The sequence below is a fragment of the Homarus americanus genome, unplaced genomic scaffold (genome assembly GCF_018991925.1).
Source record: "Homarus americanus isolate GMGI-L3 unplaced genomic scaffold, GMGI_Hamer_2.0 scaffold34921, whole genome shotgun sequence".
Taxonomy (NCBI): Eukaryota; Metazoa; Arthropoda; class Malacostraca; order Decapoda; family Nephropidae; genus Homarus; species Homarus americanus.
This window is the reverse complement of record NW_024741901.1, coordinates 22,591,544-22,618,651: the sequence shown is the minus strand read 5'-3', so window position 1 is coordinate 22,618,651 and position 27,108 is coordinate 22,591,544. Positions and strand designations below refer to the sequence as shown.

The 27,108-nt window shown below is 34.3% G+C and overlaps 1 protein-coding gene across 2 annotated transcripts; it reads right to left on the bottom strand.

Annotated features, from left to right (window-relative positions):
* Positions 1 to 394: 394 nt before the first annotated feature.
* LOC121876082 (coatomer subunit beta-like) lies at positions 395 to 27,108 on the bottom strand. 2 transcript variants are annotated; one of them, XM_042381001.1, is made up of 18 exons: positions 27,030 to 27,108; positions 24,463 to 24,584; positions 24,050 to 24,279; positions 23,215 to 23,384; positions 22,856 to 23,063; positions 21,809 to 21,946; positions 20,845 to 21,037; positions 20,442 to 20,544; positions 18,591 to 18,753; positions 17,539 to 17,650; positions 16,149 to 16,347; positions 15,904 to 16,011; positions 15,304 to 15,457; positions 5,218 to 5,502; positions 4,301 to 4,565; positions 3,171 to 3,316; positions 2,445 to 2,687; positions 395 to 843 (listed from the first exon to the last, which is right to left on the bottom strand). In XM_042381001.1, the coding sequence occupies exons 2-18, from the start codon at positions 24,551 to 24,553 to the stop codon at positions 772 to 774; spliced, it is 2,880 nt and encodes a 959-aa protein (XP_042236935.1). In that variant the 5' UTR covers positions 24,554 to 24,584; positions 27,030 to 27,108; the 3' UTR covers positions 395 to 771. The 2 variants fall into 2 exon arrangements, with proteins under 2 accessions (XP_042236935.1, XP_042236934.1); XM_042381000.1 differs by lacking the exon at positions 27,030 to 27,108 and adding an exon at positions 26,984 to 27,005.

Sequence of the window (27,108 nt, the reverse complement as noted above, 5' to 3'; positions counted from 1 at the left end):
CTCTGGCAGTCATCCTGTCTCTCTCTCGCAATGTAGTTTCAATATTAGACACAATTTGGTAGAGTTATCCACAAAACAAAAACATTTGTACATAAAAGAAATCGTAAATAGTTCACTTAAAGGGATAACTCGCAAAAAATTCGCTTCCATACGGTCACCTCCAAAAGATCTTACTCTCATTTCTCTTCATCCTCTTCAACCACATCCTCACCTTCTCCTCCCCCTGGGGCTAACATCTCTCCAGTAAGTATCAAAATCCCAATAAGTACACATCATCATTACAGCATTATGTTAATGAATATTTTTTACTATTCATCTGTACTTTCCTTGAGTTTCTGTATACTTATAAGTTTTTAGTGTACAAATATAATAGGTGGGTTTCCTTAATAGAATATTAATGTCAGCTGTAATTTATTATTAATCCATGGCCATCATAAAAACAATGAACTTAACTTTAAAATACAATTGTTATAACAGAAAAAGTCCTGATTATATACATTGAACAAAACAAATTAACAGAGTAAATGGACCTCAGAATGATCAGTTAGGATATGTCCTTAACCTTTCTTATATTTTTCTTGAAAACAAAAACACATGAATTAAAAAACATAATGGCTTTACCTATATGAAATATATCAATGATGACTTACGTATGTCATTCCAATTTAAAGCAAAGCAAATATATTGCAAAGGCCCTCAATTCAAAAACAAGAAGTGAAAAAAATATATTCTGTAACACAAAATAAAACTGTGGAAGACCTGTAGAGTTTCTCAACCTCCTACAGATTTGATAGTTGCTTTTTGCACCTTGTTAACTCTGTCTCCCAAGCTGATGGCCATCCCCTGGAAAAAATAAAAAGATCAATATACTATATGTCTAGTAAATTACAATACAGTAAACACCCCAAGTACCCAACACATGAATAACAAGTACCGAATTATACAGCTCATAACACTTTTTTCTCTGAAAAATAGTTTAAAAAATCGGCCTGCTGTCTCCAGTAGGCTAAATTCTACCTAACCCAACTCCAAAATTTAAAATACTGTATGTTATTTTTTTTTTTACGGGGATTAGCCTACCCGGACACAGGTCATTGACCCACATAGGGGCCTGGGGGGCAAAATGGTAATAATAATAATAATACAGTACAGTAATAATAAAAAAAAAAAATAATAATAATAATAATAATAAAGAACCCTAAAGAAATACAAAAATGAAAAAAAGATCAAGAGTGAGAAACATTGTACGTAACGTATGTTGTGTTGTCAATGGTAAGAGAAACAATTGAGACCCTGCAATTGTGTGTAAATGAGGCAGAAAGTCAATCAGCAACCTGGGACTTGGTCACAATTTTCGTGATGCCATATGGCAGCAGGGTCTACCATTAGACAATACATTATGCTTCCAATATCTTCCTAGGCTGTAGTACTTCCCTGTTTGGTAGCTGCCTACTACCTACCTACTTAAACTACTTACAAATTATTATTATTTTTAATTAACTAAATAAAATAATTATTGTAAAATTAAAAGCTGGATTTATAACTACTGTATTGGTGATGATAACCTGAGATGATTAATAACCGTACAGCAGGCATCCAACTCTTCAGAGCTAAGCAGTAACCATTTCTGAACTCTTACAAGTATTCCTATCTACTGTATTAATGTCATACCTGCATTTCTGCAACCTATATTTTTAAATCTACAAACACCTGACATAAATGAAGATTTACAGATACAGTAACTTTCTTTTCACCTTTGTGTCTGTTAACATCGCTGGCGGCATTGTAGCAATATTAGACTTGTCACTGTAAACACTCGGCTACTAAGCCCAGATGTGAGGTGTTATTTTTGGGTAGATACACATAACTTTTTTCATTTATTTTTACTCATTTACATGCACACACCATCCTACATACATAAGGGAATATACAATTCCTTGCACACGAGTTAGCTGGCTCGTGGGGGAGTGGGAGGAGTGCTCAGAGTGTGGAAAGGGGGGGGGGGGCGCTGCTAGGGAGTCGGTGGAAGTAGTGTCCCTGCTGGTCTGCATTGCTATGGTAAAACAGGGAGTGTATGCAAATGGCGATTGTGTTAAACTTTCATTTACTGGATTGCAATCCATTTTTTTTATCATATTTATTGGTATTATTTTTATTTATTCATTACATTTACCAGTACTGTACATATTATTTTAAGGAAACTATGATTACAGGAGGAAAATACACGCAACAGTTTTTTTCTAAATACTGTACTCCCCGTTGAAATGCTGTATAATGCAGTATCTTGAGGGTTATTGTTGTGGAGTGACACGGATGGGACAACATGGTCCGACAAGTCCAGCCTGCATCACAATAAAAAACAAACACGAAGGAATGAAACTTATTCCCCTTTACTCATTGTTAAATCAACTTATCAAACTGAATCAAACTTTGTAGATTCTTACCTGGCTCTTGGCACGAATACGGATGTGGCCTGTGACTGCAGAATCAGGGTTGCCAAGAGGTTTCTCGATAGACAAATTGGCTAAGGCATCTTCCCCAAAGATTGAATGTGCATAAAGATTGGCAGCCATATAGTCCCCTGTACCACCAAGGGCCTTCTCTGGGGTGAGGCACTTCATATTGGTAGATTTGCAAAGGTAGTCCAGGTATGCCTTTAGCTCTGTCATCTGGGTGTTGACTGACACCTAAAATGGATGCGAAAGGTACAGTGGCACATTCCTAAAAGATTTAGTCACTGATTACTATAAAGGAGGCTCAGAATTTTAGTATATACAAGTAATGAAACTTTGGGTGTAGCAACATACAGTACCTATATATACAGAAGTGTAATATACACATTGTTAACAAAATATGAAGCCCCAAAAACCTACTTAAAACATTACTGTAATTTCTCGCCCTTCAAAACAATTTCTTTTATTTCAAAACACTTTTTAATATACTATTATAATTCAACTTGAGTCTGAATCTAAAGAACACACGAATTTAAAATATATTAACCAAAGCTCAGTTGCAGAAGTTGCAGGTGCACATTGAACTTAACACACTACATAAACCTTATAACTTGGACACAAGGGTAAGCCAAAAGTCCTATTTCTAACAGGAGAGCTAATACAGTACTGTAATAAATCTTTGAAAAAGTACTAAAAAATATATTCATAATCATATACCTTGTTCTCCCATTCAAAATCAAGCCACATCTGTCGGAACTCGAGGTCTGTGCAGGAAGCCGGAACAATGTAGTCCATGATATCAACGTGAATGTCATTCAAAATAACAACATTACGGTCACTGGTTGAGCCTTTCACATCATACACTGCAAGAAAATATCAAGTGTTGGAACATTTTTTTAACAAGTTTAAAATCTACAGTTTATCATGTGAATGAGAGGGAGGAGAAGAGATTACATAAAGTATATCTAGGCTACCTAGTGGAAGGTGAGTCCCCCCCCGATTTAAAACTGCAAATTGTGAACCTAGAAACTGGATCTCTCTCATATCAATTTCCCATTTTAAGTCCAGAGGCTAAATTTTATTCATAACTTATTATGTATTCCTGTTAATTTCTCTGTATTAACTATACGTGATATAAAGAATATTCCCTCTTACCCAAAACTTCTCGAACGCTATATGCACTATGCAATCTAAAAAATGGACTAAGAATCTGAAACCACTCCAAGATGACAAGCCTCATTCTGCTTATTCTCACATCCATCGTGCCCAGGTGTTCGAGAAGTTTCTGTTGAGTGTACATCATATTGGCTACACAATGCATCACACAATCAGAAGTACCAGGGGTGCAGAAAATTTTCTTGTAAACTGTAGCAGATTTTTAAATATTGTTTATTTTTTCTCAAAACAATTCTTGGTACAGTTTTTCCCACAAAAATTCAATTACCATTATAGGACTATATTTTCTACCTATAACTCCTATCATTCATCCATGGTTGACCAAACCTGGCAATGTGAAAATGGAAATTATATAATTTAAACAAGTTTGACTTGTGGTACTGTATATTATAAACTGCAAACTTGAAGACTGGAAATTGATAGTTTTCTGTATTATTGTCTTTCTCTCCTCGTTAACTGAACACTTTTACCACAATTCCTATTTTCTAATATATTTCACATGCTACTACTGTCTCAGGTACTTCCACTTGCTCTAAAAGATACAAATTCTATCAAATATATACATATTCTTTTTTGACTAAAACAACTACCACACTTACACAAACCCCTACTGTCTATCTACTTTTGAGTAAACAGGCTTATTGGTTATAATATATGCACAATGCAATTACCTATGTTGCCAAAAATGAAGCCATTTTCTGTTGAGGCGACCTTAACATTTGCTTTGATATTACAGAAATCGTGTGGTGCAAGTACTACAGGCTGAGGCTTCTCTACCAGCTTAAGGTCTCCCAGGGTTGCTAACTCCAAAGTGCAGTTCTGTAATGTGTCTGCAGTCTGGTTGACAATCAGCACATCCAAGACTATGTCATACTGATTGATGTGGACATAAGCCTCAGCATATACAGGATCACTAAAGCCTGTGAGCTGTGTTACCTGCAAAAAAAAAAAAAAAATTGTTCAATAAGTTATGGATTTTAGAAACCAGTTTACAGAAAGTTTGAGACATATTTGAAAGTGGATCCTATAAGCCTGATGGCCTATTATGGACACTGTATACAGGACTATGGCTACATCACATTGGATAATGAGTCTTCAGTACACATGGAGGCATTATGGTTAGCACTACACACAACTGCCTGAGTGCTGTATCAACTCATGTGCCAAAAGCCTGGAGACATATACTAGGTACTGACTGGAAATAAGGCTTAACATGAACAGATTTATTACACATTCTGTAATATTGTATACTATCAATGGCATATTGTAATCATTCTTTCACTTATTTATCAGCATGATGAGCTATTAAACTCATAATTATGGTCTTTCTGAACAATGGCAGTAAACATACAGCTAATACTACTGTAAGGCATTTATTGGGTGACACAGGTACTGTATATAAAATAGTCTGGCTGAAAATAAAAAGAATAATTAATTAGTAAGAAAGTTAAAGAAGCAAACCATTGTGAGGTTTAGGGAGGCATGAACAAAAGTCATTAATACCAATAAAAAGACATCATCAAATAAATGAGAAATTAAAAAAAAACAGAGTTGAACTTTTTATTTCCACAATGGCAGAGTTCCTTACCTTGCTCAATTTACTTGTGGTCAGATCAATACCCTCCTTCTTTCCACCACTAACAGCCATGGACATTGAGAGATCAAACATATCATCCGTTGAGGAGAGATCACCACCTTTCGTCAAGTGTGAGAAAGCAATGTGGTCATCTACATGCTCAATAACTTTGCTGGCTTTACGATCACGCCTTAGTGCTTCTTCTTCCTCAGTCTTTGCCGTCAACATGTGAGAAAGAGCTGCACGGCACTGCTTTGTAAACACTGAAGCCAAACTAGGGGTGCGCTCTGACACAACCTGTAAATATATTCTTTATATATTCCCCTGTAAATTCAGTGTTTTAGTATGGCAAAAAAAAGGGGGTAGAAAAAGGAAGAATGATTTACTCCTTGCTGTTGAAAGCCTTCTGGTTTTGGTCTGTCTGTTGTACCCTATCAAGGATGGAACAGAATAACATTGATAGCTATACAGATGGAAGGTATGAAGTTTAAACTACCTCACTGCTTCAGCCAAGTTTAACAGCACAGCATGTAATACTGTATAATGATTACCATTGCTTGTTTCAGTGGGCAAGCACAATACAGAGTTTTAAATATAAAGTCTTTGCTATCATTTCCTTTTTTCCTTTATCATAAATATCTTCACAGTGGTTTAAAGAAACAAAAAATCCATAATTGCAATCATACTGAGGAACTTTTAAATCATGACAGAAACAAGTACAGTAGTACCCCGCTTAACTCGGTCAATTGAACCCACAGGGTACCGCGTTAAGTGAACAACAGAACATATGGGATTAATTCCAATAGAGACTGGCCCGACCCCCAAACTCCACTTTTTGACGACACACAACTATGTTGTAGTAAAAATTTTATCTTAACTTTATGATGGTATGCACACACAATTAATAATTAAGAGAAATATCAATAATATTAGGTTTTTTAACACTTGCATTAGTAGAAAAGATGGCTGGGCACACGGGGATGGGGGGTTGGTTCCGAGGCAGAGGGCAGATTATTGGCCCTCACCTGTATCACTATCCACCACATAGGCTTGCAGGGCCTCTTTGTCAAACCCCTCAAAGGCCATATAAGTCCATATCCTCACTATAATTATCACTATCACTGACTTGGGCCAGCTGTGGTGGGTGAAGAACTCGGTAATGTTTTGATGACTGGGCGACCTTGTGCGCATCGTGCCCGCGCCGCTTCCCGCGTATATGATGAAAAATTCCGCGTTAAGTGAAAGTTCAGCTCTGGCGAGGCACCGCGTATATGATAAAACGCGTTAAGTGAAACCGCGTTAGGCGGGGTAATACTGTATACATAAAATGCTAGGAGAGAAAATTAGATGTACATATATAGGCATATCAAGCTTGTTTATATTTATGCCTTGATAAATGCAGTTACAAAATTTGCTTTTAGTTCTGTAAACAGACAATGCACTTACCCACTGATTTAATGACACTATTTTACCATATAAATAGCATTTGAAGAACATTGAATTATAAATTTTCTTTAATTTCCAAATTTCACTCTTTATGACAAAAAATAAAATATAAAGTTATTACCAAATCTTCCAAAATACTGTACTTTTCTTTAACCCCTTCATCACGGGGATGCAACTTTTAATATTTTATTTGGTTAATGCCAGATGATTTTACTTAGTACAGAGGGGAGCCAATACACAAAGGGGTTAAGGGCATTTTCAGTTTTTCAAGGTGTAAAATTTAAAAAATTCCAGGTACATTAATTTGGTGTTTATTACGACAGAATAACAGAATTAGAGGTTCTCAATAATATGTATATACTATTGGGAAATTTAAAGAAGATATAAATGATATTAATAAAGAAATTGAAGAACCTTTCGTGACCCTCCCAAAGCCTAGTGATGAACATCAGCAAAGACCTTGACAACTCCCCCATCCATATTTTTCTCCTCGGAGTTGTGCGATTCATGTGGGTCGACCTGGACATTCCACAAAAGCCAGCAAAAACCGAAAAATTACACTCCTGCTCCACGGAGTGGACAAGGGTAGACTCAACATTTGTAATATATTTGTTTCTGATTATTTGTGAGAAGATTTTCCCATTTTTATTTATTTGTATGTGTGTGTCTACAAACACACACATATATACAATACAGGTAAAAGAAATAATTGTTCTAAGGGCAAACACATAGAGGGAATCAGGGCTGTGGAGTCGGGGAGTCGGAGGAAATTTCGGCTTGCGGAGTCGGAGTCGGTAAAATTGTCCAGACTCCGACTCCGACTGAAGCTATTCTGTTCCTAAGAACAAATATATGAACTCAGGCATATTCATTGCAGTGATTCCACTGATCCCACTAATTTTCTTAAATTATTAAAAGAATTTATTTCCATTTTATAAGCATTATTATGAATTTATTGTAGCAGGCACAGTATAGCACTATAATTTTGGACGATAGTCTCTTCTTTACCATTTGAAATTTTGAATTATATCAAATTTTGTTTCGTTGAAAACTGCACAGAGGCTCTCAGCTACAAAACAATTAGCTACAACCTGTTTTTGGTGAGATTAAGGCAAATTTAATTTAATAACTTAATCATGTAAGGTTTATCCATTTTCCTTAATAAGGTATTCATTTCTTTAATGTACATAAATATATAACTTTACTTTAAAAGGAATTGTAGGATCATCATTTAGATCCACATCAGATTATGAGCTTAAACAAAATTCATATGCTGAGATCGAACTTTTAGATATACATGTAAATGGTGTTTTCTAGTTAATATCTTGAATTCTTAATAAATTTATTTTTCTTTTGATTGAAACTTTGAAAGTCAAGCCTATCATCTTTTTGTAGTTCTTAAATATCGTCCAGATCATTAATAAAGCTGTAGCAGTATAGCCACGGTGTTTTACTTTTTACCTATGCAGGTTACAACATACAAATTACAATTAGGATGGTAGAAATAGTTGTTACAAATAGGCCAGGAGTCGGAGTCGGAAGCATAAAAATTTGAGGAGTCGGAGTCGAAGGTTTTGTCTTCGACTCCACAGCCCTGGTACCTATACTGAAATTTTGAACAAAATCCATTTTTTGGCCGAAAATGACAAAAATTGTAAGTCTAAAGCCTTAAAGGATTTTTGGCCAAAAATACGTTTTCTCTCTGAACTAAAATTTAATGTGCCTAACTATTTAAGTACATCCAGAATAATACACAAGCACCAAGAAATGACCTCGAAAACCCATAAGTGGCGAGTAATTAGCATTGCAAAAGTAATTAAAATATTCTAAAAATCATTTGAACATTTTCTAAAAGCCATTTGAACAAGTTATAATCAAGATATCAAATTTTGGTTAACAGATCCTTAAGCAGCCCATTCAGGAGTACCTATTCTGAAATTTTGAACAAAATCCATTTTTTGGCCGAAATGACAAAAATTGTAAGTCTAAAGCCTTAAAGGATTTTTGGCCAAAAATACGTTTTCTCTCTGAACTAAAATTTAATGTGCCTAACTATTTAAGTACATCCAGAATAATACACAAGCACCAAGAAATGACCTCGAAAACCCATAAGTGGCGAGTAATTAGCATTGCAAAAGTAATTAAAATATTCTAAAAATCATTTGAACATTTTCTAAAAGCCATTTGAACAAGTTATAATCAAGATATCAAATTTTGGTTAACAGATCCTTAAGCAGCACATTCAGGAGTACCTATACTGAAATTTTGAACAAAATCCATTTTTTGGCCGAAATGACAAAAATTGTAAGTCTAAAGCCTTAAAGGATTTTTGGCCAAAAATACGTTTTCTCTCTGAACTAAAATTTAATGTGCCTAACTATTTAAGTACATCCAGAATAATACACAAGCACCAAGAAATGACCTCGAAAACCATAAGTGGCGAGTAATTAGCATTGCAAAAGTAATTAAAATATTCTAAAAATCATTTGAACATTTTCTAAAAGCCATTTGAACAAGTTATAATCAAGATATCAAATTTTGGTTAACAGATCCTTAAGCAGCACATTCAGGAGTACCTATACTGAAATTTTGAACAAAATCCATTTTTTGGCCGAAAATGACAAAAATTGTAAGTCTAAGCCTTAAAGGATTTTTGGCCAAAAATACGTTTTCTCTCTGAACTAAAATTTAATGTGCCTAACTATTTAAGTACATCCAGAATAATACACAAGCACCAAGAAATGACCTCGAAAACCCATAAGTGGCGAGTAATTAGCATTGCAAAAGTAATTAAAATATTCTAAAAATCATTTGAACATTTTCTAAAAGCCATTTGAACAAGTTATAATCAAGATATCAAATTTTGGTTAACAGATCCTTAAGCAGCACATTCAGGAGTACCTATACTGAAATTTTGAACAAAATCCATTTTTTGGCCGAAATGACAAAAATTGTAAGTCTAAGCCTTAAAGGATTTTTGGCCAAAAATACGTTTTCTCTCTGAACTAAAATTTAATGTGCCTAACTATTTAAGTACATCCAGAATAATACACAAGCACCAAGAAATGACCTCGAAAACCCATAAGTGGCGAGTAATTAGCATTGCAAAAGTAATTAAAATATTCTAAAAATCATTTGAACATTTTCTAAAAGCCATTTGAACAAGTTATAATCAAGATATCAAATTTTGGTTAACAGATCCTTAAGCAGCACATTCAGGAGTACCTATACTGAAATTTTGAACAAAATCCATTTTTTGGCCGAAAATGACAAAAATTGTAAGTCTATAGCCTTAAAGGATTTTTGGCCAAAAATACGTTTTCTCTCTGAACTAAAATTTAATGTGCCTAACTATTTAAGTACATCCAGAATAATACACAAGCACCAAGAAATGACCTCGAAAACCCATAAGTGGCGAGTAATTAGCATTGCAAAAGTAATTAAAATATTCTAAAAATCATTTGAACATTTTCTAAAAGCCATTTGAACAAGTTATAATCAAGATATCAAATTTTGGTTAACAGATCCTTAAGCAGCACATTCAGGAGTACCTATACTGAAATTTTGAACAAAATCCATTTTTTGGCCGAAATGACGAAAATTGTAAGTCTAAAGCCTTAAAGGATTTTTGGCCAAAAATACGTTTTCTCTCTGAACTAAAATTTAATGTGCCTAACTATTTAAGTACATCCAGAATAATACACAAGCACCAAGAAATGACCTCGAAAACCCATAAGTGGCGAGTAATTAGCATTGCAAAAGTAATTAAAATATTCTAAAAATCATTTGAACATTTTCTAAAAGCCATTTGAACAAGTTATAATCAAGATATCAAATTTTTGGTTAACAGATCTTAAGCAGCACATTCAGGAGTACCTATACTGAAATTTTGAACAAAATCCATTTTTTGGCCGAAATGACCAAAAATTGTAAGTCTAAAGCCTTAAAGGATTTTTGGCCAAAAATACTTTTTCTCTCTGAACTAAAATTTAATGTGCCTAACTATTTAAGTACATCCAGAATAATACACAAGCACCAAGAAATGACCTCGAAAACCCATAAGTGGCGAGTAATTAGCATTGCAAAAGTAATTAAAATATTCTAAAAATCATTTGAACATTTTCTAAAAGCCATTTGAACAAGTTATAATCAAGATATCAAATTTTGGTTAACAGATCCTTAAGCAGCACATTCAGGAGTACCTATACTGAAATTTTGAACAAAATCCATTTTTTGGCCGAAAATGACAAAATTGTAACTCTAAAGCCTTAAAAGGATTTTTGGCCAAAAATACGTTTTCTCTCTGAACTAAAATTTAATGTGCCTAACTATTTAAGTACATCAGAATAATACACAAGCACCAAGAAATGACCTCGAAAACCCATAAGTGGCGAGTAATTAGCATTGCAAAAGTAATTAAAATATTCTAAAAATCATTTGAACATTTTCTAAAAGCCATTTGAACAAGTTATAATCAAGATATCAAATTTTGGTTAACAGATCCTTAAGCAGCACATTCAGGAGTACCTATACTGAAATTTTGAACAAAATCCATTTTTTGGCCGAAAATGACAAAAATTGTAAGTCTAAAGCCTTAAAGGATTTTTGGCCAAAAATACGTTTTCTCTCTGAACTAAAATTTAATGTGCCTAACTATTTAAGTACATCCAGAGTAATACACAAGCACCAAGAAATGACCTCGAAAACCCATAAGTGGCGAGTAATTAGCATTGCAAAAGTAATTAAAATATTCTAAAAATCATTTGAACATTTTCTAAAAGCCATTTGAACAAGTTATAATCAAGATATCAAATTTTGGTTAACAGATCCTTAAGCAGCACATTCAGGAGTACCTATACTGAAATTTTGAACAAAATCCATTTTTTGGCCGAAATGACAAAAATTGTAAGTCTAAAGCCTTAAAGGATTTTTGGCCAAAAATCTTTTTCTCTCTGAACTAAAATTTAATGTGCCTAACTATTTAAGTATATCCAGAATAATACACAAGCACCAAGAAATGACCTCGAAAACCCATAAGTGGCGAGTAATTAGCATTGCAAAAGTAAAATTAAAATATTCTAAAAATCATTTGAACATTTTCTAAAAGCCATTTGAACAAGTTATAATCAAGATATCAAATTTTGGTTAACAGATCCTTAAGCAGCACATTCAGGAGTACCTATACTGAAATTTTGAACAAAATCCATTTTTTGGCCGAAAATGACAAAAATTGTAAGTCTAAAGCCTTAAAGGATTTTTGGCCAAAAATACGTTTTCTCTCTGAACTAAAATTTAATGTGCCTAACTATTTAAGTACATCCAGAATAATACACAAGCACCAAGAAATGACCTCGAAAACCCATAAGTGGCGAGTAATTAGCATTGCAAAAGTAATTAAAATATTCTAAAAATCATTTGAACATTTTCTAAAAGCCATTTGAACAAGTTATAATCAAGATATCAAATTTTGGTTAACAGATCCTTAAGCAGCACATTTAGGAGTACCTATACTGAAATTTTGAACAAAATCCATTTTTTGGCCGAAAATGACAAAAATTGTAAGTCTAAAAGCCTTAAAGGATTTTTGGCCAAAAATACTTTTTCTCTCTGAACTAAAATTTAATGTGCCTAACTATTTAAGTACATCCAGAATAATACACAAGCACCAAGAAATGACCTCGAAAACCCATAAGTGGCGAGTAATTAGCATTGCAAAAGTAATTAAAATATTCTAAAAATCATTTGAACATTTCTAAAAGCCATTTTAACAAGTTATAATCAAGATATCAAATTTTGGTTAACAGATCCTTAAGCAGCACATTCAGGAGTACCTATACTGAAATTTTGAACAAAATCCATTTTTTGGCCGAAAATTACAAAAATTGTAAGTCTAAAGCCTAAAAGGATTTTTGGCCAAAAATACGTTTTCTCTCTGAACTAAAATTTAATGTGCCTAACTATTTAAGTACATCCAGAATAATACACAAGCACCAAGAAATGACCTCGAAAACCCATAAGTAGCGAGTAATTAGCATGGCAAAAGTAATTAAAATATTCTAAAAATCATTTGAACATTTTCTAAAAGCCATTTGAACAAGTTATAATCAAGATATCAAATTTTGGTTAACAGATCCTTAAGCAGCACATTCAGGAGTGCCTATACTGAAATTTTGAACAAAATCCATTTTTTGGCCGAAAATGACAAAAATTGTAAGTCTTATGCCTTAAAGGATTTTTGGCCAAAAATGCTTTTTCTCTCTGAACTAAAATTTAATGTGCCTAACTATTTAAGTGCATCCAGAATAATACACAAGCACCAAGAAATGACCTCGAAAACCCATAAGTGGCGAGTAATTAGCATTGCAAAAGTAATTAAAATATTCTAAAAATCATTTGAACATTTTCTAAAAGCCATTTGAACAAGTTATAATCAAGATATCAAATTTTGGTTAACAGATCCTTAAGCAGCACATTCAGGAGTACATATACTGAAATTTTGAACAAAATCCATTTTTTGGCCGAAATGAAGAAAATTGTAAGTCTATAGCCTTAAAGGATTTTTGGCCAAAAATACGTTTTCTCTCTGAACTAAATTTAATGTGCCTAACTATTTAAGTATTTAAGTACATCCAGAATAATACACAAGCACCAAGAAATGACCTCGAAAACCCATAAGTGGCGAGTAATTAGCATTGCAAAAGTAATTAAAAATATTCTAAAAATCATTTGAACATTTTCTAAAAGCCATTTGAACAAGTTATAATCAAGATATCAAATTTTGGTTAACAGATCCTTAAGCAACACATTCAGGAGTACCTATACTGAAATTTTGAAGAAAATCCATTTTTTGCCGAAAATGACAAAAATTGTAAGTCTAAAGCCTTAAAGGATTTTTGGCCAAAAATACGTTTTCTCGCTGAACTAAAATTTAATGTGCCTAACTATTTAAGTACATCCAGAATAATACACAAGCACCAAGAAATGACCTCGAAAACCCATAAGTGGCGATTAATTAGCATTGCAAAAGTAATTAAAATATTCTAAAAAATCATTTGAACATTTTCTAAAAGCCATTTGAACAAGATATAATCAAGATATCAAATTTTGGTTAACAGATCATGTAGCACATTCAAGAATTACCTATACTGAAATTTTGAACAAAATCCATTTTTTGGCCGAAAATGACAAAAATTGTAAGTCTAAAATAACCAAAGGTTTTTGGCCAAAATACGTTTTCTCTCTGAACTAAAATTTAATGTGCCTAACTATTTAAGTACATCCAGAATAATACACAAGCACCAAGAAATGACCTCGAAAACCCATAAGTGGCGAGTAATTAGCATTGCAAAAGTAATTAAAATATTCAAAAAATCATTTGAACATTTTTTAAAAGCCATTTGAACAAGTTATAATCAAGATATCAAATTTTGGTTAACAGATCCTTAAGCAGCACATTCAGGAGTACCTATACTGAAATTTTGAACAAAATCCATTTTTTGGCCGAAATTACGAAAATTGTAAGTCTAAAGCCTTAAAGGATTTTTGGCCAAAAATACGTTTTCTCTCTGAACTAAAATTTAATGTGCCTAACTATTTAAGTACATCCAGAATAATACACAAGAACCAAGAAATGACCTCGAAAACCCATAAGTGGCGAGTAATTAGCATTGCAAAAGTAATTAAAATATTCTAAAAATCATTTGAACATTTTCTAAAAGCCATTTGAACAAGATATAATCAAGATATCAAATTTTGGTTAACAGATCCTTAAGCAGCACATTCAGGAGTACCTATACTGAAATTTTGAACAAAATCCATTTTTTGGCCGAAAATGACAAAAATTGTAAGTCTAAAGCCTTAAAGGATTTTTGGCCAAAAATACGTTTTCTCTCTGAACTAAAATTTAATGTGCCTAACTATTTAAGTACATCCAGAGTAATACACAAGCACAAAGAAATGACCTCAAAAACCCATAAGTGGCCAGTAATTAGCATTGCAAAAGTAATTAAAATATTCTAAAAATCATTTGAACATTTTCTAAAAGCCATTTGAACAAGTTATAATCAAGATATCAAATTTTGGTTAACAGATCCTTAAGCAGCACATTCAGGAGTACCTATACTGAAATTTTGAACAAAATCCATTTTTTGGCCGAAAATGACAAAAATTGTAAGTCTAAAGCCTTAAAGGATTTTTGGCCAAAAATACGTTTTCTCTCTGAACTAAAATTTAATGTGCCTAACTATTTAAGTACATCCAGAATAATACACAAGCACCAAGAAATGACCTCGAAAACCCATAAGTGGCCATTTTGAGAACCTAACCCCCACGAATTTGAAGGGCATGCTGTATTTTAAAGTTGAACTGAATTCACATAAAATTCAACGGTTTCTTTGTAAAATTCTCTGGATATTCCAGGTTTTCCAGCCCCAAATAAAATGCCCTGCCTTTTCCAGGTTTTCCAGACCAGTAGACACCTTGGTTTTGGTGACAATGCTTTACAGATCTAAATGTTGTTACAGTGGTTTTAAGACTCACTTTTTTTTTTTTATTCTCAAACCTAATTGAATGCTGAGTAAATGTGAATTTTCTTGAAAAAGAAATGGTACTTAGGGAGAATTACAACACCAACTACAGTATTATCACACTTACCTGGAGGCACAGCATCATGCGATCATAGTCATCATCAGTCATAGATTTTTGTGGTAAACCAGATTTGCCTAAGTGGACAATGGAGGAGATCACCAACATCACTTCAGCACAGAAGGCATTCTGTTTACTAAGCTCACTTTCCAGAGAAGTGTACCTATTGCAGAAAATAAACTAAGTCAAGACACAATCATAAAAATGGAGACTATTTATTAAAAAAGGAGCTTCAAAGTGAGCAACATTATATTTTAATCATTCTAATTTAAACAAATGTACTGTAATTTAGCTCAATATGTAAATTATGATGGTTACTTCTTTGCTGAGTCAAAGGTCAAAGATAATATTTTTTTCTTAAAGATTTTCCATTTTCGTAATGTCAATCAGTCAAATAACAGACGGTAACTGTTCTCATGGCTCTATCTAACATATTTTTCACTAAACCAAAGTGGAATTAGCTATGTCAAATATTAAACTACTATATAAACCGAAGCATAATATTTATACAGTACAAAGTATTTCCATATAATTTTTCTCATAAAACAGCAGGCAAGATCATATTAATAAAAGAGAAAAAGTCTGATGTAGATCAAAGAAATACTGTACCTGAAAGCCAGCTTGACAAGGGTGTTAGCAATGACAGCCCCCAGGTAGAAGTTGCCTTCAAGAAGATACTTTCTCAGAGGTGGTCGGTCATCTGCCTTTCTAACCGACCTGTCCAAAAAGAATTCCGAAGTCAAGATTAAATTAAAAATTACTTTGATCAATTATATTCATTAAAATTAGATACCCAAGTCCCTCCACAATTTTCCCCTATTCAGCAGTATATTTTCCAATACAATTAGACTTACGTAGTTGTTGAAAAGGCAGACTGGGAAGCATAAGTGCCATCAGCAGTGACTTTCTGTTGTTGTTGTTGTTGTTGAGTGGCTTTATCACCAGAACCTTCCTCTTCTCCAGCTTCACCTGCAGCCTTACGCATCTCATCCTCCACAATGGGTAGTTCTCCAAGGCTCCCCCGCACAGCAGACACCACACCCGAAACCTCTCCTGTTGACATTGCTACCTTCAGCTTTTATCTTTTAAAGCTATAAAAAAGTGCAGCTTCCTTCATTTTATGAGGAATGTAGGAATGATCTTTAGCTCCATTTTATAGCAAGCCAGGCAGCTTGAATTAATTAAACTGTATAGCTAAACTATGCCTGGAAGGCCACATACCCAGATGATCCTAAGCATTAATGGATGGGTAGTATTGTCTAATTTAATCTATCCTAAGAAAAATCCAAATGTTATTCCTACCTTCCTATCACAATTGCTGTCCTCAAAAAATGAGAATAAAAGCACAAGTTCCCATCCCATCAAAGGGAGGAAACTTACAAGTCATCAGACTAACATGCATGCACTTTGTTTGTCAGTTGTTACTGTTAGCCATCTTGGCTATGAAATGGGATTTTAGGATCAATCCACTAATTTGCCTTTTGCTAGGCAAATTAAGATCAAAACATCATTACGACCACGAATAACCCCACAATCAAATCGTGGACCATAGATTCGCAATCAGAATGCTCAGGAGTGCCTATACCGAGATTTTGAACAAAATCCAATTTTAGGCCGAAATGGCCGAAACATTAAGCCCAATTAATACCTTTAGAATATTTTGACCGACATAATACCTTTCTCTCAGAATCAGAATTTTAGGGGTTTACCTAATTAAGTACTTCCAGAATAACAAAAAACAAAACAAAATCCCACCTCGGAACCCATAGTTGGCAAGTAATTACCGGTAGCATCAAAAATTTTAATTAAAATCTTCCAAGTGTCATTACGACCACTAATTACCCCAAGTTTTCTGAGAGTTAGCCAGTTTCACCAATTCACTGAGAGAGCATTGTTGATTCAAACCAGGTGTCCTACCCTTAACCCCTTCACAATTGTGACAAGGAGGTGGGACTTATCTTTAGATTGCTCTAAATTCTAATTTGAGGCTATTATCCAGCCAACTAAGCTAAGGGTCATCTGGGACTTTAAGCTGCCAGGCTTAAGTGTACATATTATTCTATGCACCTGATAATGCATCAGGCTATAAAAGTAAATCCGAAAATTGCTTGAGACATGGCATTAAGCTATATGAAATAGTGTCCTCATAATAATAAAATACAGTACCGTATGCATGATTTATAATTTTTTTAATAATATGTGTATATTTAGAAGTGATGAACTTATCATCTTCGATAACCATACCTGAAGATGAGGCATACTCTCCCAGGATCCACAATGTGTGACACTGCACAGTAACAGAACAAATGGTTGGCAGAGCCGAGAGAAGACGCTCAATAATCTGTGGACGCAGACCCTGTGCAGAGAAGTAAAAAAAAGAAACCGTAAAATAACAAATAATAATAAGAACTAGCACATAACTTTCAAAGTTACCAAATAAATACTGAAAGCAACAAATCTTGTCAGGTTTACAAAATCATGATTTAATATGAGTTAAAATAGTTTTGACAAATGAAGAGCAAAATTAGCTATAGCTACAATGACGAATGAATTGTAAACACTTTATTTATACATTTCAAATTTTCTACACCACGAGACCATCTATTTCAGATTGTGAAGTGACACTGGTTATTCACCCCTGCAAACTATTCCAAGTTTTCACCTTATCTCCTAAATTACACTTTTATATGTCACTCAACATCAGCCTGTGAACCTTACCCTATACTGTACTTCAAGAAAGGGGCAAATACTGATACTTCTTCTCACATTTAAGTCACTAATAACAACCAAATCTTAACAGAACTGTTTATTTCTTATATATAAACTTCATAACATGTGATGACAGATGCAGCATTACTGTTCATCTGTCATATGATATGAGACAGAATATATGAAATATTGGAAGAAAAACAATCCACATCAACAAATTTAAATAACGGGCAGCCATCTTCACCATAACACTGACAGCCATCTTCACCGTAACAACACTGACAGCCATCTTCACCGTAACAACACTGACAGCCATCTTCACTGCAACACTAACAGCCATCTCACCATAACACTAACAGCCATCTTCAGTGCAACACTAACAGCCATTTCACCATAATACTAACAGCCATCGTACCAGAACACTAACAGCCATCTTCACCATTTTTATACTGACTAAAAACTAAATAGTCACACCAAATCCTTACCTAAATGACAAAAACCGATAGTAATATTCACTTGTATTATGCAGTGTATAGCTATAAATAATTCTATTCTTACATATAACTTGGAAAAAAAAGAGACCTTACCTCAAACCTTTGAATGGCTTCCCTGACAAAGACCAGAACATCTGTTGCAGCCAGTTCATTATTGTCAGACAGGAAGTCCATCAGGATAGGTATAACATTAGCAGCCACATCTGGGAACTTCATGCTGATGGTGTGCAAGGTGCGGACAAGTAGCTGCCGGTACCTTGCAAAAGAAAGAGTGGACTATAAAGCATGAAAAATAGAATGCAGCAGTGAGAACATAGCTACTTATATGCAACTAAGTTTTACATAATTAAAAAAACAGAATATGTGTTGCAGGAAACAACTCAGAATATGAAGAAATTTGAAGTGTGAGTGAATGAGAGTAATGTAATGAATACTTGATAGGCTGATACTTTATGTTCAAATGCTTATGAAGAATGAATATTTCCCAGAAAGGAAAAAGTTCTGAAAAAAGCAGATAATTAAAACAATTCCAAGAGCAGTGGTATACTACTATGTGAAGCTGAAACTTGTGCCTTTATAAGATGATATAATTACACAAGGGGCTAATTCAGCAAATAAAAAAAAAGTGAATGAGAAATTACAATGAGTACAGTACTTTATTGTGAGGTTGCAGGTCACCACAGGCACTGTTTGATGGTGTATGGAACCCAGGTGACAAATATCTGTATACATATACACAAATAATTCAAGGATTCCCAACTAAAATATAAGAAATTAATGAGTGTAACAAGATTATTGGTACAGGTATGTGTGTGTTGCTACTAAGTTGCCATTACACAATGCTCAATGGTAAACTTGATTCACTAACAGCTCTCTACACCTGTGCAACCCCCCCAAAAAATTTTAAGAAAAAATATATGAAATGCTGTACAGTCAGTCTTCGACTTATGACAGGGTTAGGGACCAATGACCAGGTCGTAAGTCGAATTGGACCTATGTCCAAAAGGCAAAAATAATACATAGAAAATCTAAAATGGGCGTCTCTTTTTCTTCTCAGCACCACGAGAACTCTCACTTTTACGCTGGCCAGCCATTTTCAAGGGAATTACAAAAAAAAAATTTTTAGTACACAGCGCAATCACTAACGTCGGGACTCGAAAATACGTAATTTGAAAAATATTTTATACGACTGCTGCAGTCGTACGTCCGGGTGGTCGTAAGTCGAGTAGGTCGTAAGTCGAGGAGTACCTGTGCATTATATATAAATAAATAAAAATTTGCAAACCCATTCTAAAATCTTGGCACACAATATACAGTACATCTGAAACAGTGCACAATTATGGAAATTCCGACTAATTTGGCAAATTCATTATTTCAGTGAAGCCAGAACCCCTAGCTTGTTGATTTATTGAGGGTTGAGTGTATGTATCATCCACGTGTGGAAATTATCTTATTGGAGGTAGTGAGGAAACTGGGGATCAAGTAACCCTGTGGAGGATAGAAATTAATCTGTGAATCATGTGAAGTTAGGTTAGGTTTAGATTGGTTAACCATAAGGTGAAATAAACTGGTGTGCCTAATCTTCACATGATCCTTAGTCTGTTTTTATGCGTGACAGTCTATGAAATACAGGAAATTACTGAAAAAGAAAAAGAGAAGACAAATGTAGTATGACACGAACAGGCTGAAACAACTAATAGAAATACATAAAACACAATTCACCCTTATCACAACAGCAATACAAACAGGCACATGAAGATATGTGAGAATAAAACAATTCCAAAAACCTTATGATGGGATGAAAAATTATGAGACGGAAGACAGGATGCAGAATAGAGGAAAGGGCATGGATAAGATATACTGTACTGTACATCTGTGAGAGGAAGCTGCATGTAGAGACCAATCTATTCACTCCTATGTAAGGTGAAAATCATTAGTACTCACTTGCCAGTGTCTTCATGTTCAACAGTGTTGTGTGTCTTGCCAACTTCCTTCTTCAGCACCTCAACCATCTCATTCACTGAGCGCATTGTTACTAGTTCCAAAGCTGTGGAAAGTATTTGCTAATTAACTTGACTGCAATGATAAAAAAGAGAGATTGTAAGAGTAGACTAGACAGATTTTAAATGGTTATAAAGATGGTCAGAATAGATACAGGCAGGGCTATTGTACAGACAGGCATGGTTGTGTGACTAATTTGTATCCCAATAAAAATAACTAAAAATATACATGACCACTAAAAGCAAGGATAAATTTCTTGTGGACCCAGAAATTCATTTTGAAACGTTTTTTTCTATCTCCATGGCATTTACTGGACAGTGCCAAAGTAATGGTATTAGTATCTTACCCAAATTCAATGTTTTCTTCCGAACTTCCAAATCTGGAGTAGAAAGAATCCTCAAAACATCCATGGCTAGTTCCTGCAGAATTTTTTCTTGCTGCGGTGAATCTTTAAGTGCTACCAAGCGATCCAAGACAATAAGTTTGACATTGTTATCACTCTCTTTAACAATCAATTCAATGTAGCAATTAGCTGCAGCCTGAAAAAATAAAAATAAAATAAAATTCAACCTAAACCAAAAGTACTCAAATAATAAATATCCACTCAACATTTTTGCATATTGGAACATGTATATTTGCTCGTATTAAATCTATAATTAAAAGTTAAAAGCTTAATACATTGACTTAATTTATATCGACCTCAAAAGAACTGGATTTTTATGAGCCGATTTAATTTTTGCAATTTTTTTTAGTTTATACCAAGTTATAATTATACACCATATACATGACTATGCATCACACTACTCATGCAATTATATAGTTTTCTATACTGTACTCATATCATGCCAGTGGTATTCCTGTTTGCTAAAAACTTCACCCCTTCTCAATGGGGATGCCAATTTGAATATTTTATTTGGCTATCGTCAGACAACTTTAATCAGCTCAGAGGGAGCCCATACACCAGGGGTTAATAAGTAAAGAATCGTCATTAAAAGGGCTAGTTTGTCAGTAGCTGGAAATATATCCCCTCTTTCACTTATCTCAACTTCACTTATACTGTAGCTACCAGCTGTCTCTAAGAACACAATTCTCACTTTAAATGAGGGACACTTGGAAAAACTATAACCTCGAGGAATAATTGCTTTAATATAGCTACGTAATTTGTCAGGTAGGACATAATTATGAAAATTCTTTCTAAATTAACCTATAATACTGTAAATACTGAGGGCCTCTCTATTGATACATAGAATTTGGTGAACAAATTCAGAGCTCCAACAATTTAACAGACTGACATGATGACAAGTGCCCACCTTGATGGCTGTGGGTGCCGAGGAGAGGGTCACCAGAGTTCCAGCTGCTTCATAGCGGACTGCTGGACTATTGGAGTTGAGAAGATTGTAGATGCACCTGATGAAGCGTGCCCTCTCTCCTGGGTTGGCATGACATACCTGCAAATTGTATGCTTGTAAATAGTGGTTCAATACTTAACCCTTAAACTGCAGCCAACGTCTATTGATACGGGCAAAATAACAATGGTTTATCTCGCCCATGTTGACAAACACATTACAAACAGGCAGATGAAATTCCCCGATTCACACACGACGTTCACCAAACTGGCCTGATATGGCGTCACTGATGCCAATATGATGTCAGAGACGGATATGAAAATGGGCTGCTGTGAACTGGGCTTGAGTTAGAAAAGTAGGAGGAAATTATTACAATTACAATAACTGTAAAAATAAAATAAGTAAAGTAAGTAGACAAAACCCACTGACTACCTCATGGTAGCACTGCCACCTACCAACACCCAAATATCAGCCACGAATGACCATCAACATCCAAACTCCACTCGGCAACAGCTGGGTCCCTGCTCATTAGTGTATTGCATATCATTATAATGGGATTGCAAATGCAGAAAACATCCACCAGACAAGTTATAAGAGGAGTATTATTCTGTTATTCTGCATGCTTGTCCACAATTCTATTTTGAAAATCTATTGTTTTTGTAAGATTAAAAAAAAAAAAAAAAAAGGCTTGTTGCACATAGGCAGAGTTGGCAATTTTTCTTGGGCTGCAGTTTAATGGTTAATAAATATTTTTCCTCATCTCATAAAGCACTTAGAAGACAATTCAATAGGTTGGTATTTTTAAGTAAACAATATTAAGCTCGGTGCAACCACCAACACAGTTTGTGATGTTGACAACATACAAAAGAGCGAGTAAACACCGATAAAGAACATATATCCCTACAGGTACCCTGATTTTGAGATAAAATTATTCTTCAGAGTACACAGAGAAAAGTATATCATATGATAAAACAGAATAACAAAAATAAATACAGAAATTTAGAAAGTCACCTTGTATATAAGTTCTACAATAACAAGCTGCAGAATATCTCCAAAGGAGTTGACTTGATCAATACACGTTGACAAGTAAGTGAGGGCCCGCTCCTGGTCAGCATGTATCAGCATCATGAAGGCATTTCTCTTGCATGACATGTCTTGCTCACCCTCCAAGAAGTTAGAAATGAGTTCAGGAGCATCAGGGATCAGAAAGTCGAAGTTCCTGAGAAATAAAGCAAAGCAAAAATTTGAGTCAAGTAATATAAATACCGTAACATAATTGTAATTTCACAAAAAGAATTTACCCCAAAATAACAGGAAACAAACATGCTACTGCATTTTATTTCTGTACACAAAACTGTATCTGTACTTACTTGTATATTGTAAAAATTGCAAGCACAGCATTCCTGCGAACATAGGAATGTCTGTGTTCAAGACATGTGCGAATAGTGGGCATCAGGGGCTCCAGCAGCTCTGGCTCTTTAAGCTTACATAAGAATCTTAAAGTTGATCCTCTGATGAACTCATTGGGATGAGAAAGATCCTGAAGAAAACATTTCAGTCAAAACTAGGAAACAAAGAGCACCAACAATTTCTAGGATAAGCTATATCAAACTTAACTAAACACGATAAAAAGGGGAAAAGAAACACTCTATAAGTGTAAAGATGAGATCTCTTGAACTGATCACAAAATACTCATGACAAACTGAAGAAATATAAAGATATAATAAATAAGCAATTAAAGACCTACAGGATCACATGTCTCATAGTTCACACACTACAGTACAGTGTATGAAAATTAACGTTTTTCTCTTATTTTCTTTTTCAGGAGAAGGAATCACAACATATCAGTAAAGACTGGATAGCAAGGACCAATTGCCACCAGGGTCTCTAACCTAACACCTCTCAATTTTTTTCTGCTGGGATCACTATGGTGAATGATCTATGAGTACATTGTACCATCTATGGACATACCACCTGAGCAAACACTGACTTGCTCTTTACCCTACAATTAAATCCCTCAACCCATAACATCACTCAATTCTATATTTCTCATTTTCTACATCCTTGTTCCTCTACTCTCATGTTGCTTTTATATAACTACATTTCCACCCTTCTTAGAATAATTACGGTTATAAAATTTGGTACAGTACTAGTAACATGTTAATTAAATTACAGTATAAGTAAATATGTAGAGAAGAAAATTACCTTCCTATATGCATCACACACGAGAATCATTTCCTGCAGCAGCTTGCCATCAGGTGTGGTTTTGGGGACAATCTCCCAGAACACCAACAGTAGCTTCTTGATGGTGTGATCCTCGGACGGCATAACAAAGCGTATTACAGTCATCAAGATCCCAGGGAGACGTTCTCCATTCAAAATAAGCTGGATGACTTTTTTCAGAGCAGCAGTCTTGACAGGGATATCACCATTTTCTGGAAAGAGGGCAATTTTGTCATGATCAATGTGTTATTAAAAAGGAAAATAACAGCAAATGTATTTCACTACATAGTTAATGAGTTCAACATGCTGGTGGTGAACCATTCAAATCTTTAAGAAAAGGTACATTATGTTAATTGTACACAAGTAGTAAAAATATATTGGCTTAAAAGTATTACCTAGGTCCTGTTTTAATGTCATTTCTGAGGGCTGTTCTGTATCAGTTGGCCCTTGTATTAGGGTGTAACATGGTTGTTCCTGGGTCCCCATGGTTCAAGGTATGGAATCAGTCACTTCCCACCTGAAAACAAAAATTTATTCTTGAGTAATGTTCTGTACATAAAGTCATTAGTTAGAGGTCAATGTTAATGAAAGTAATACAGTACTCACAGTCAATACAGAATCAACTAGCATAATTTCAAGGAATCTTACCATTGTCCTAAGTTATGATGTCAGGATGTTAAACAAAATATTTACTTATAAAAATTAAAAAACGTTCTAAATTGCTTGACAAAAGCCCAAAACTTGAAAAATTACTGTGTGAAAAATTATGAGATGTTAAATACAAGTGATCTACAACATTTAAATCATCATCATCAATGCTTTATGACAATTTTTTTATGTCTTTGTGGGTCAGCAGTGTTTACATGATGGCATAGAGTCCCAGTTTGTACTATTAGGTAAACTAAGCATTATTAATTACAGGCCTTTCAAGAGCTCCCTTAACTGGCTACCTATACTTTTATCTTTCAATTTGGTGGCTTAAACTGTGTACAGTATCATCAGTAATGTACAGACATTACCAGATTTATGAAAGGGTTTCATTCCTGAAAAATCTTTTGTTAATCTTTTTTTTTTTGTAAATCAGATCATGTTTTCCCATAGACTTCTATTATAAAAGCGGAGATATTGTACTGTACATTGATAAAAACAAAACAAAAAAATGGTCTTCCTTAAAACACCTTAAATGGTTTTAAAACATGTTTGGCATACACAATGATTATAAGTAAGTAAAGTAAAGTTACTGAGAAATGTAATGGGAGACTGTGAGGTCCAGCCAAGACTTAGCTATGGTTTTAATTTTGTAATGAATCACCAATCATAAGAAGGACCTGACCTAACCCAACAAGAAAAATGAAAACAAAGGAGCAAAAAAAAAAAAAAAAAAGCCCTGATATTAAAAGGTAAAAAATACCCCAAAATATAAATTTCCCATGAAAACGGGTGAATAAGCGCATCAACATGCTTAACACATAACATTGACGCTTCCGCTGATTGGCTTAACAAGTAAACAATATAGTACACCCCATGAACTTTTACTCTCTTAAGTGAAATGAAAAAGTGAAAATAGCTCCAACACTATACATTATCGACAGAAATGCTATAGAGTAAAGGGTAATACTGAAGAATATGGCTAACACCAGAAGTTGTTCAATTTCATTCATTTTTTCCACAGATGTTCTTATCATTATAGTAAGTATTTTTAAATAGGCGATAACTTTTTATTTTAATTAAAAGTATTTTTTCTCTATCCACGATCATAAATCACCTGTAGTGGGCAGGGCATGAAGGATGAGGAAAATTACGAGGTAAAACACAATAAGAACCTGATCAGAGAACATTAAAACGATGTCTACATGGTTTGTACGTGAAGAAACTATTATTCACCACAAATACTCCTCCAAAAAATCTGCCGAGTCAGTGTGTGTTGTCATTTGCTAAGTATGTTTACAACTGACATGCCCAGTCCGAGTGTACTCTCACATCCACAAAAAACTTAAATTTACACCAAGACGCAACAACAACATTGCTTTATTGACACCAGATATCAAAATATGGCAGGGGAGCTAGGAAGTTAGGTAAGGTTAGGTAGGTTTTTTTGGTTGGTTAGGTCAGGTACTAGAAGAGGTTCTAGTAAATTTTGTCTATTTTAAAATATAATGATAAGAACATATGCAGAAAAAAATTAACAAAATTGAACAACGCCTTCTGGTGTTAGCCATTTCATCCAAGATTACCAAGCAGTTCCATTGGCAGTGCTAGTGGGTCATATCTCCATAAACGTCACCAACGAAACGAGATCATAGCTATTCATTTAAATCACCATAAAGAGACATATGAAAAACATTTAATCATTAATAATTTCCCATTATGGTCACTAACGAATATTTACAATTTATTAGATGTTCTATGGTGAAATATTGTGCAGTTACGGTGCACAATTGAACTTGGCTATTACCATTACGGTAGTGTATGGTGGAGGATGAACCACTGAGCTAGTAGTGAATTTTGGTTTATTCCTACTTAAAAGTGTCACTGTTTAATGACAATATATGGCATTTTGAAAACGAATCCAAAGTTACGGATTATTTACTATTTCTGAAATAAATTGTTGCTCAACAATATGCAATCAATGGATTATAAGGTAAAATCCCGAAGAAAACAAACCATTACAATGAACAGGAGCTTAGGTGACATTCTTTATTCTAATATAGCTAAATGAGAATGTAGATAACTAGATGTTTGTTAGCATAGTAATGAAAATAATGTATGGAATGTTATCAACACTCCCCCGGCCAACACTCCCCCGGCCAACTCATCACCGCCAGTCTTAAAGATTCACTTAAATTTGGTAGATTATTATGCTTATAAGGACACTAACACTTTAATTAGTACACAATTAATAAGACAGTTCATTACACTTTGCTGTTTGCTGCAATTGGTTATAAATTTTTATTTAGCTGACCTCAAACAGCTGTTATTTCTTTTGACAGGTAACACTTGTCTCTCTCTCCTCGGCGGCCACTGAACGTCAACAATACAAC

Coding starts and splice junctions, on each gene's coding strand:
- LOC121876082 (XM_042381001.1), bottom strand. CDS start 24,553: ATGGGGACCCAGGAACAACCATGTTACACCCTAATACAAGGGCCAACT. Junction 23,385..24,049: donor TGTGTGATGCATATAGGAAG/GTAATTTTCTTC, acceptor TGTTTTCTTCAG/GATCTTTCTCATCCCAATGA. Junction 17,651..18,590: donor AAGCCATTCAAAGGTTTGAG/GTAAGGTCTCTT, acceptor TTCTCTGCACAG/GGTCTGCGTCCACAGATTAT.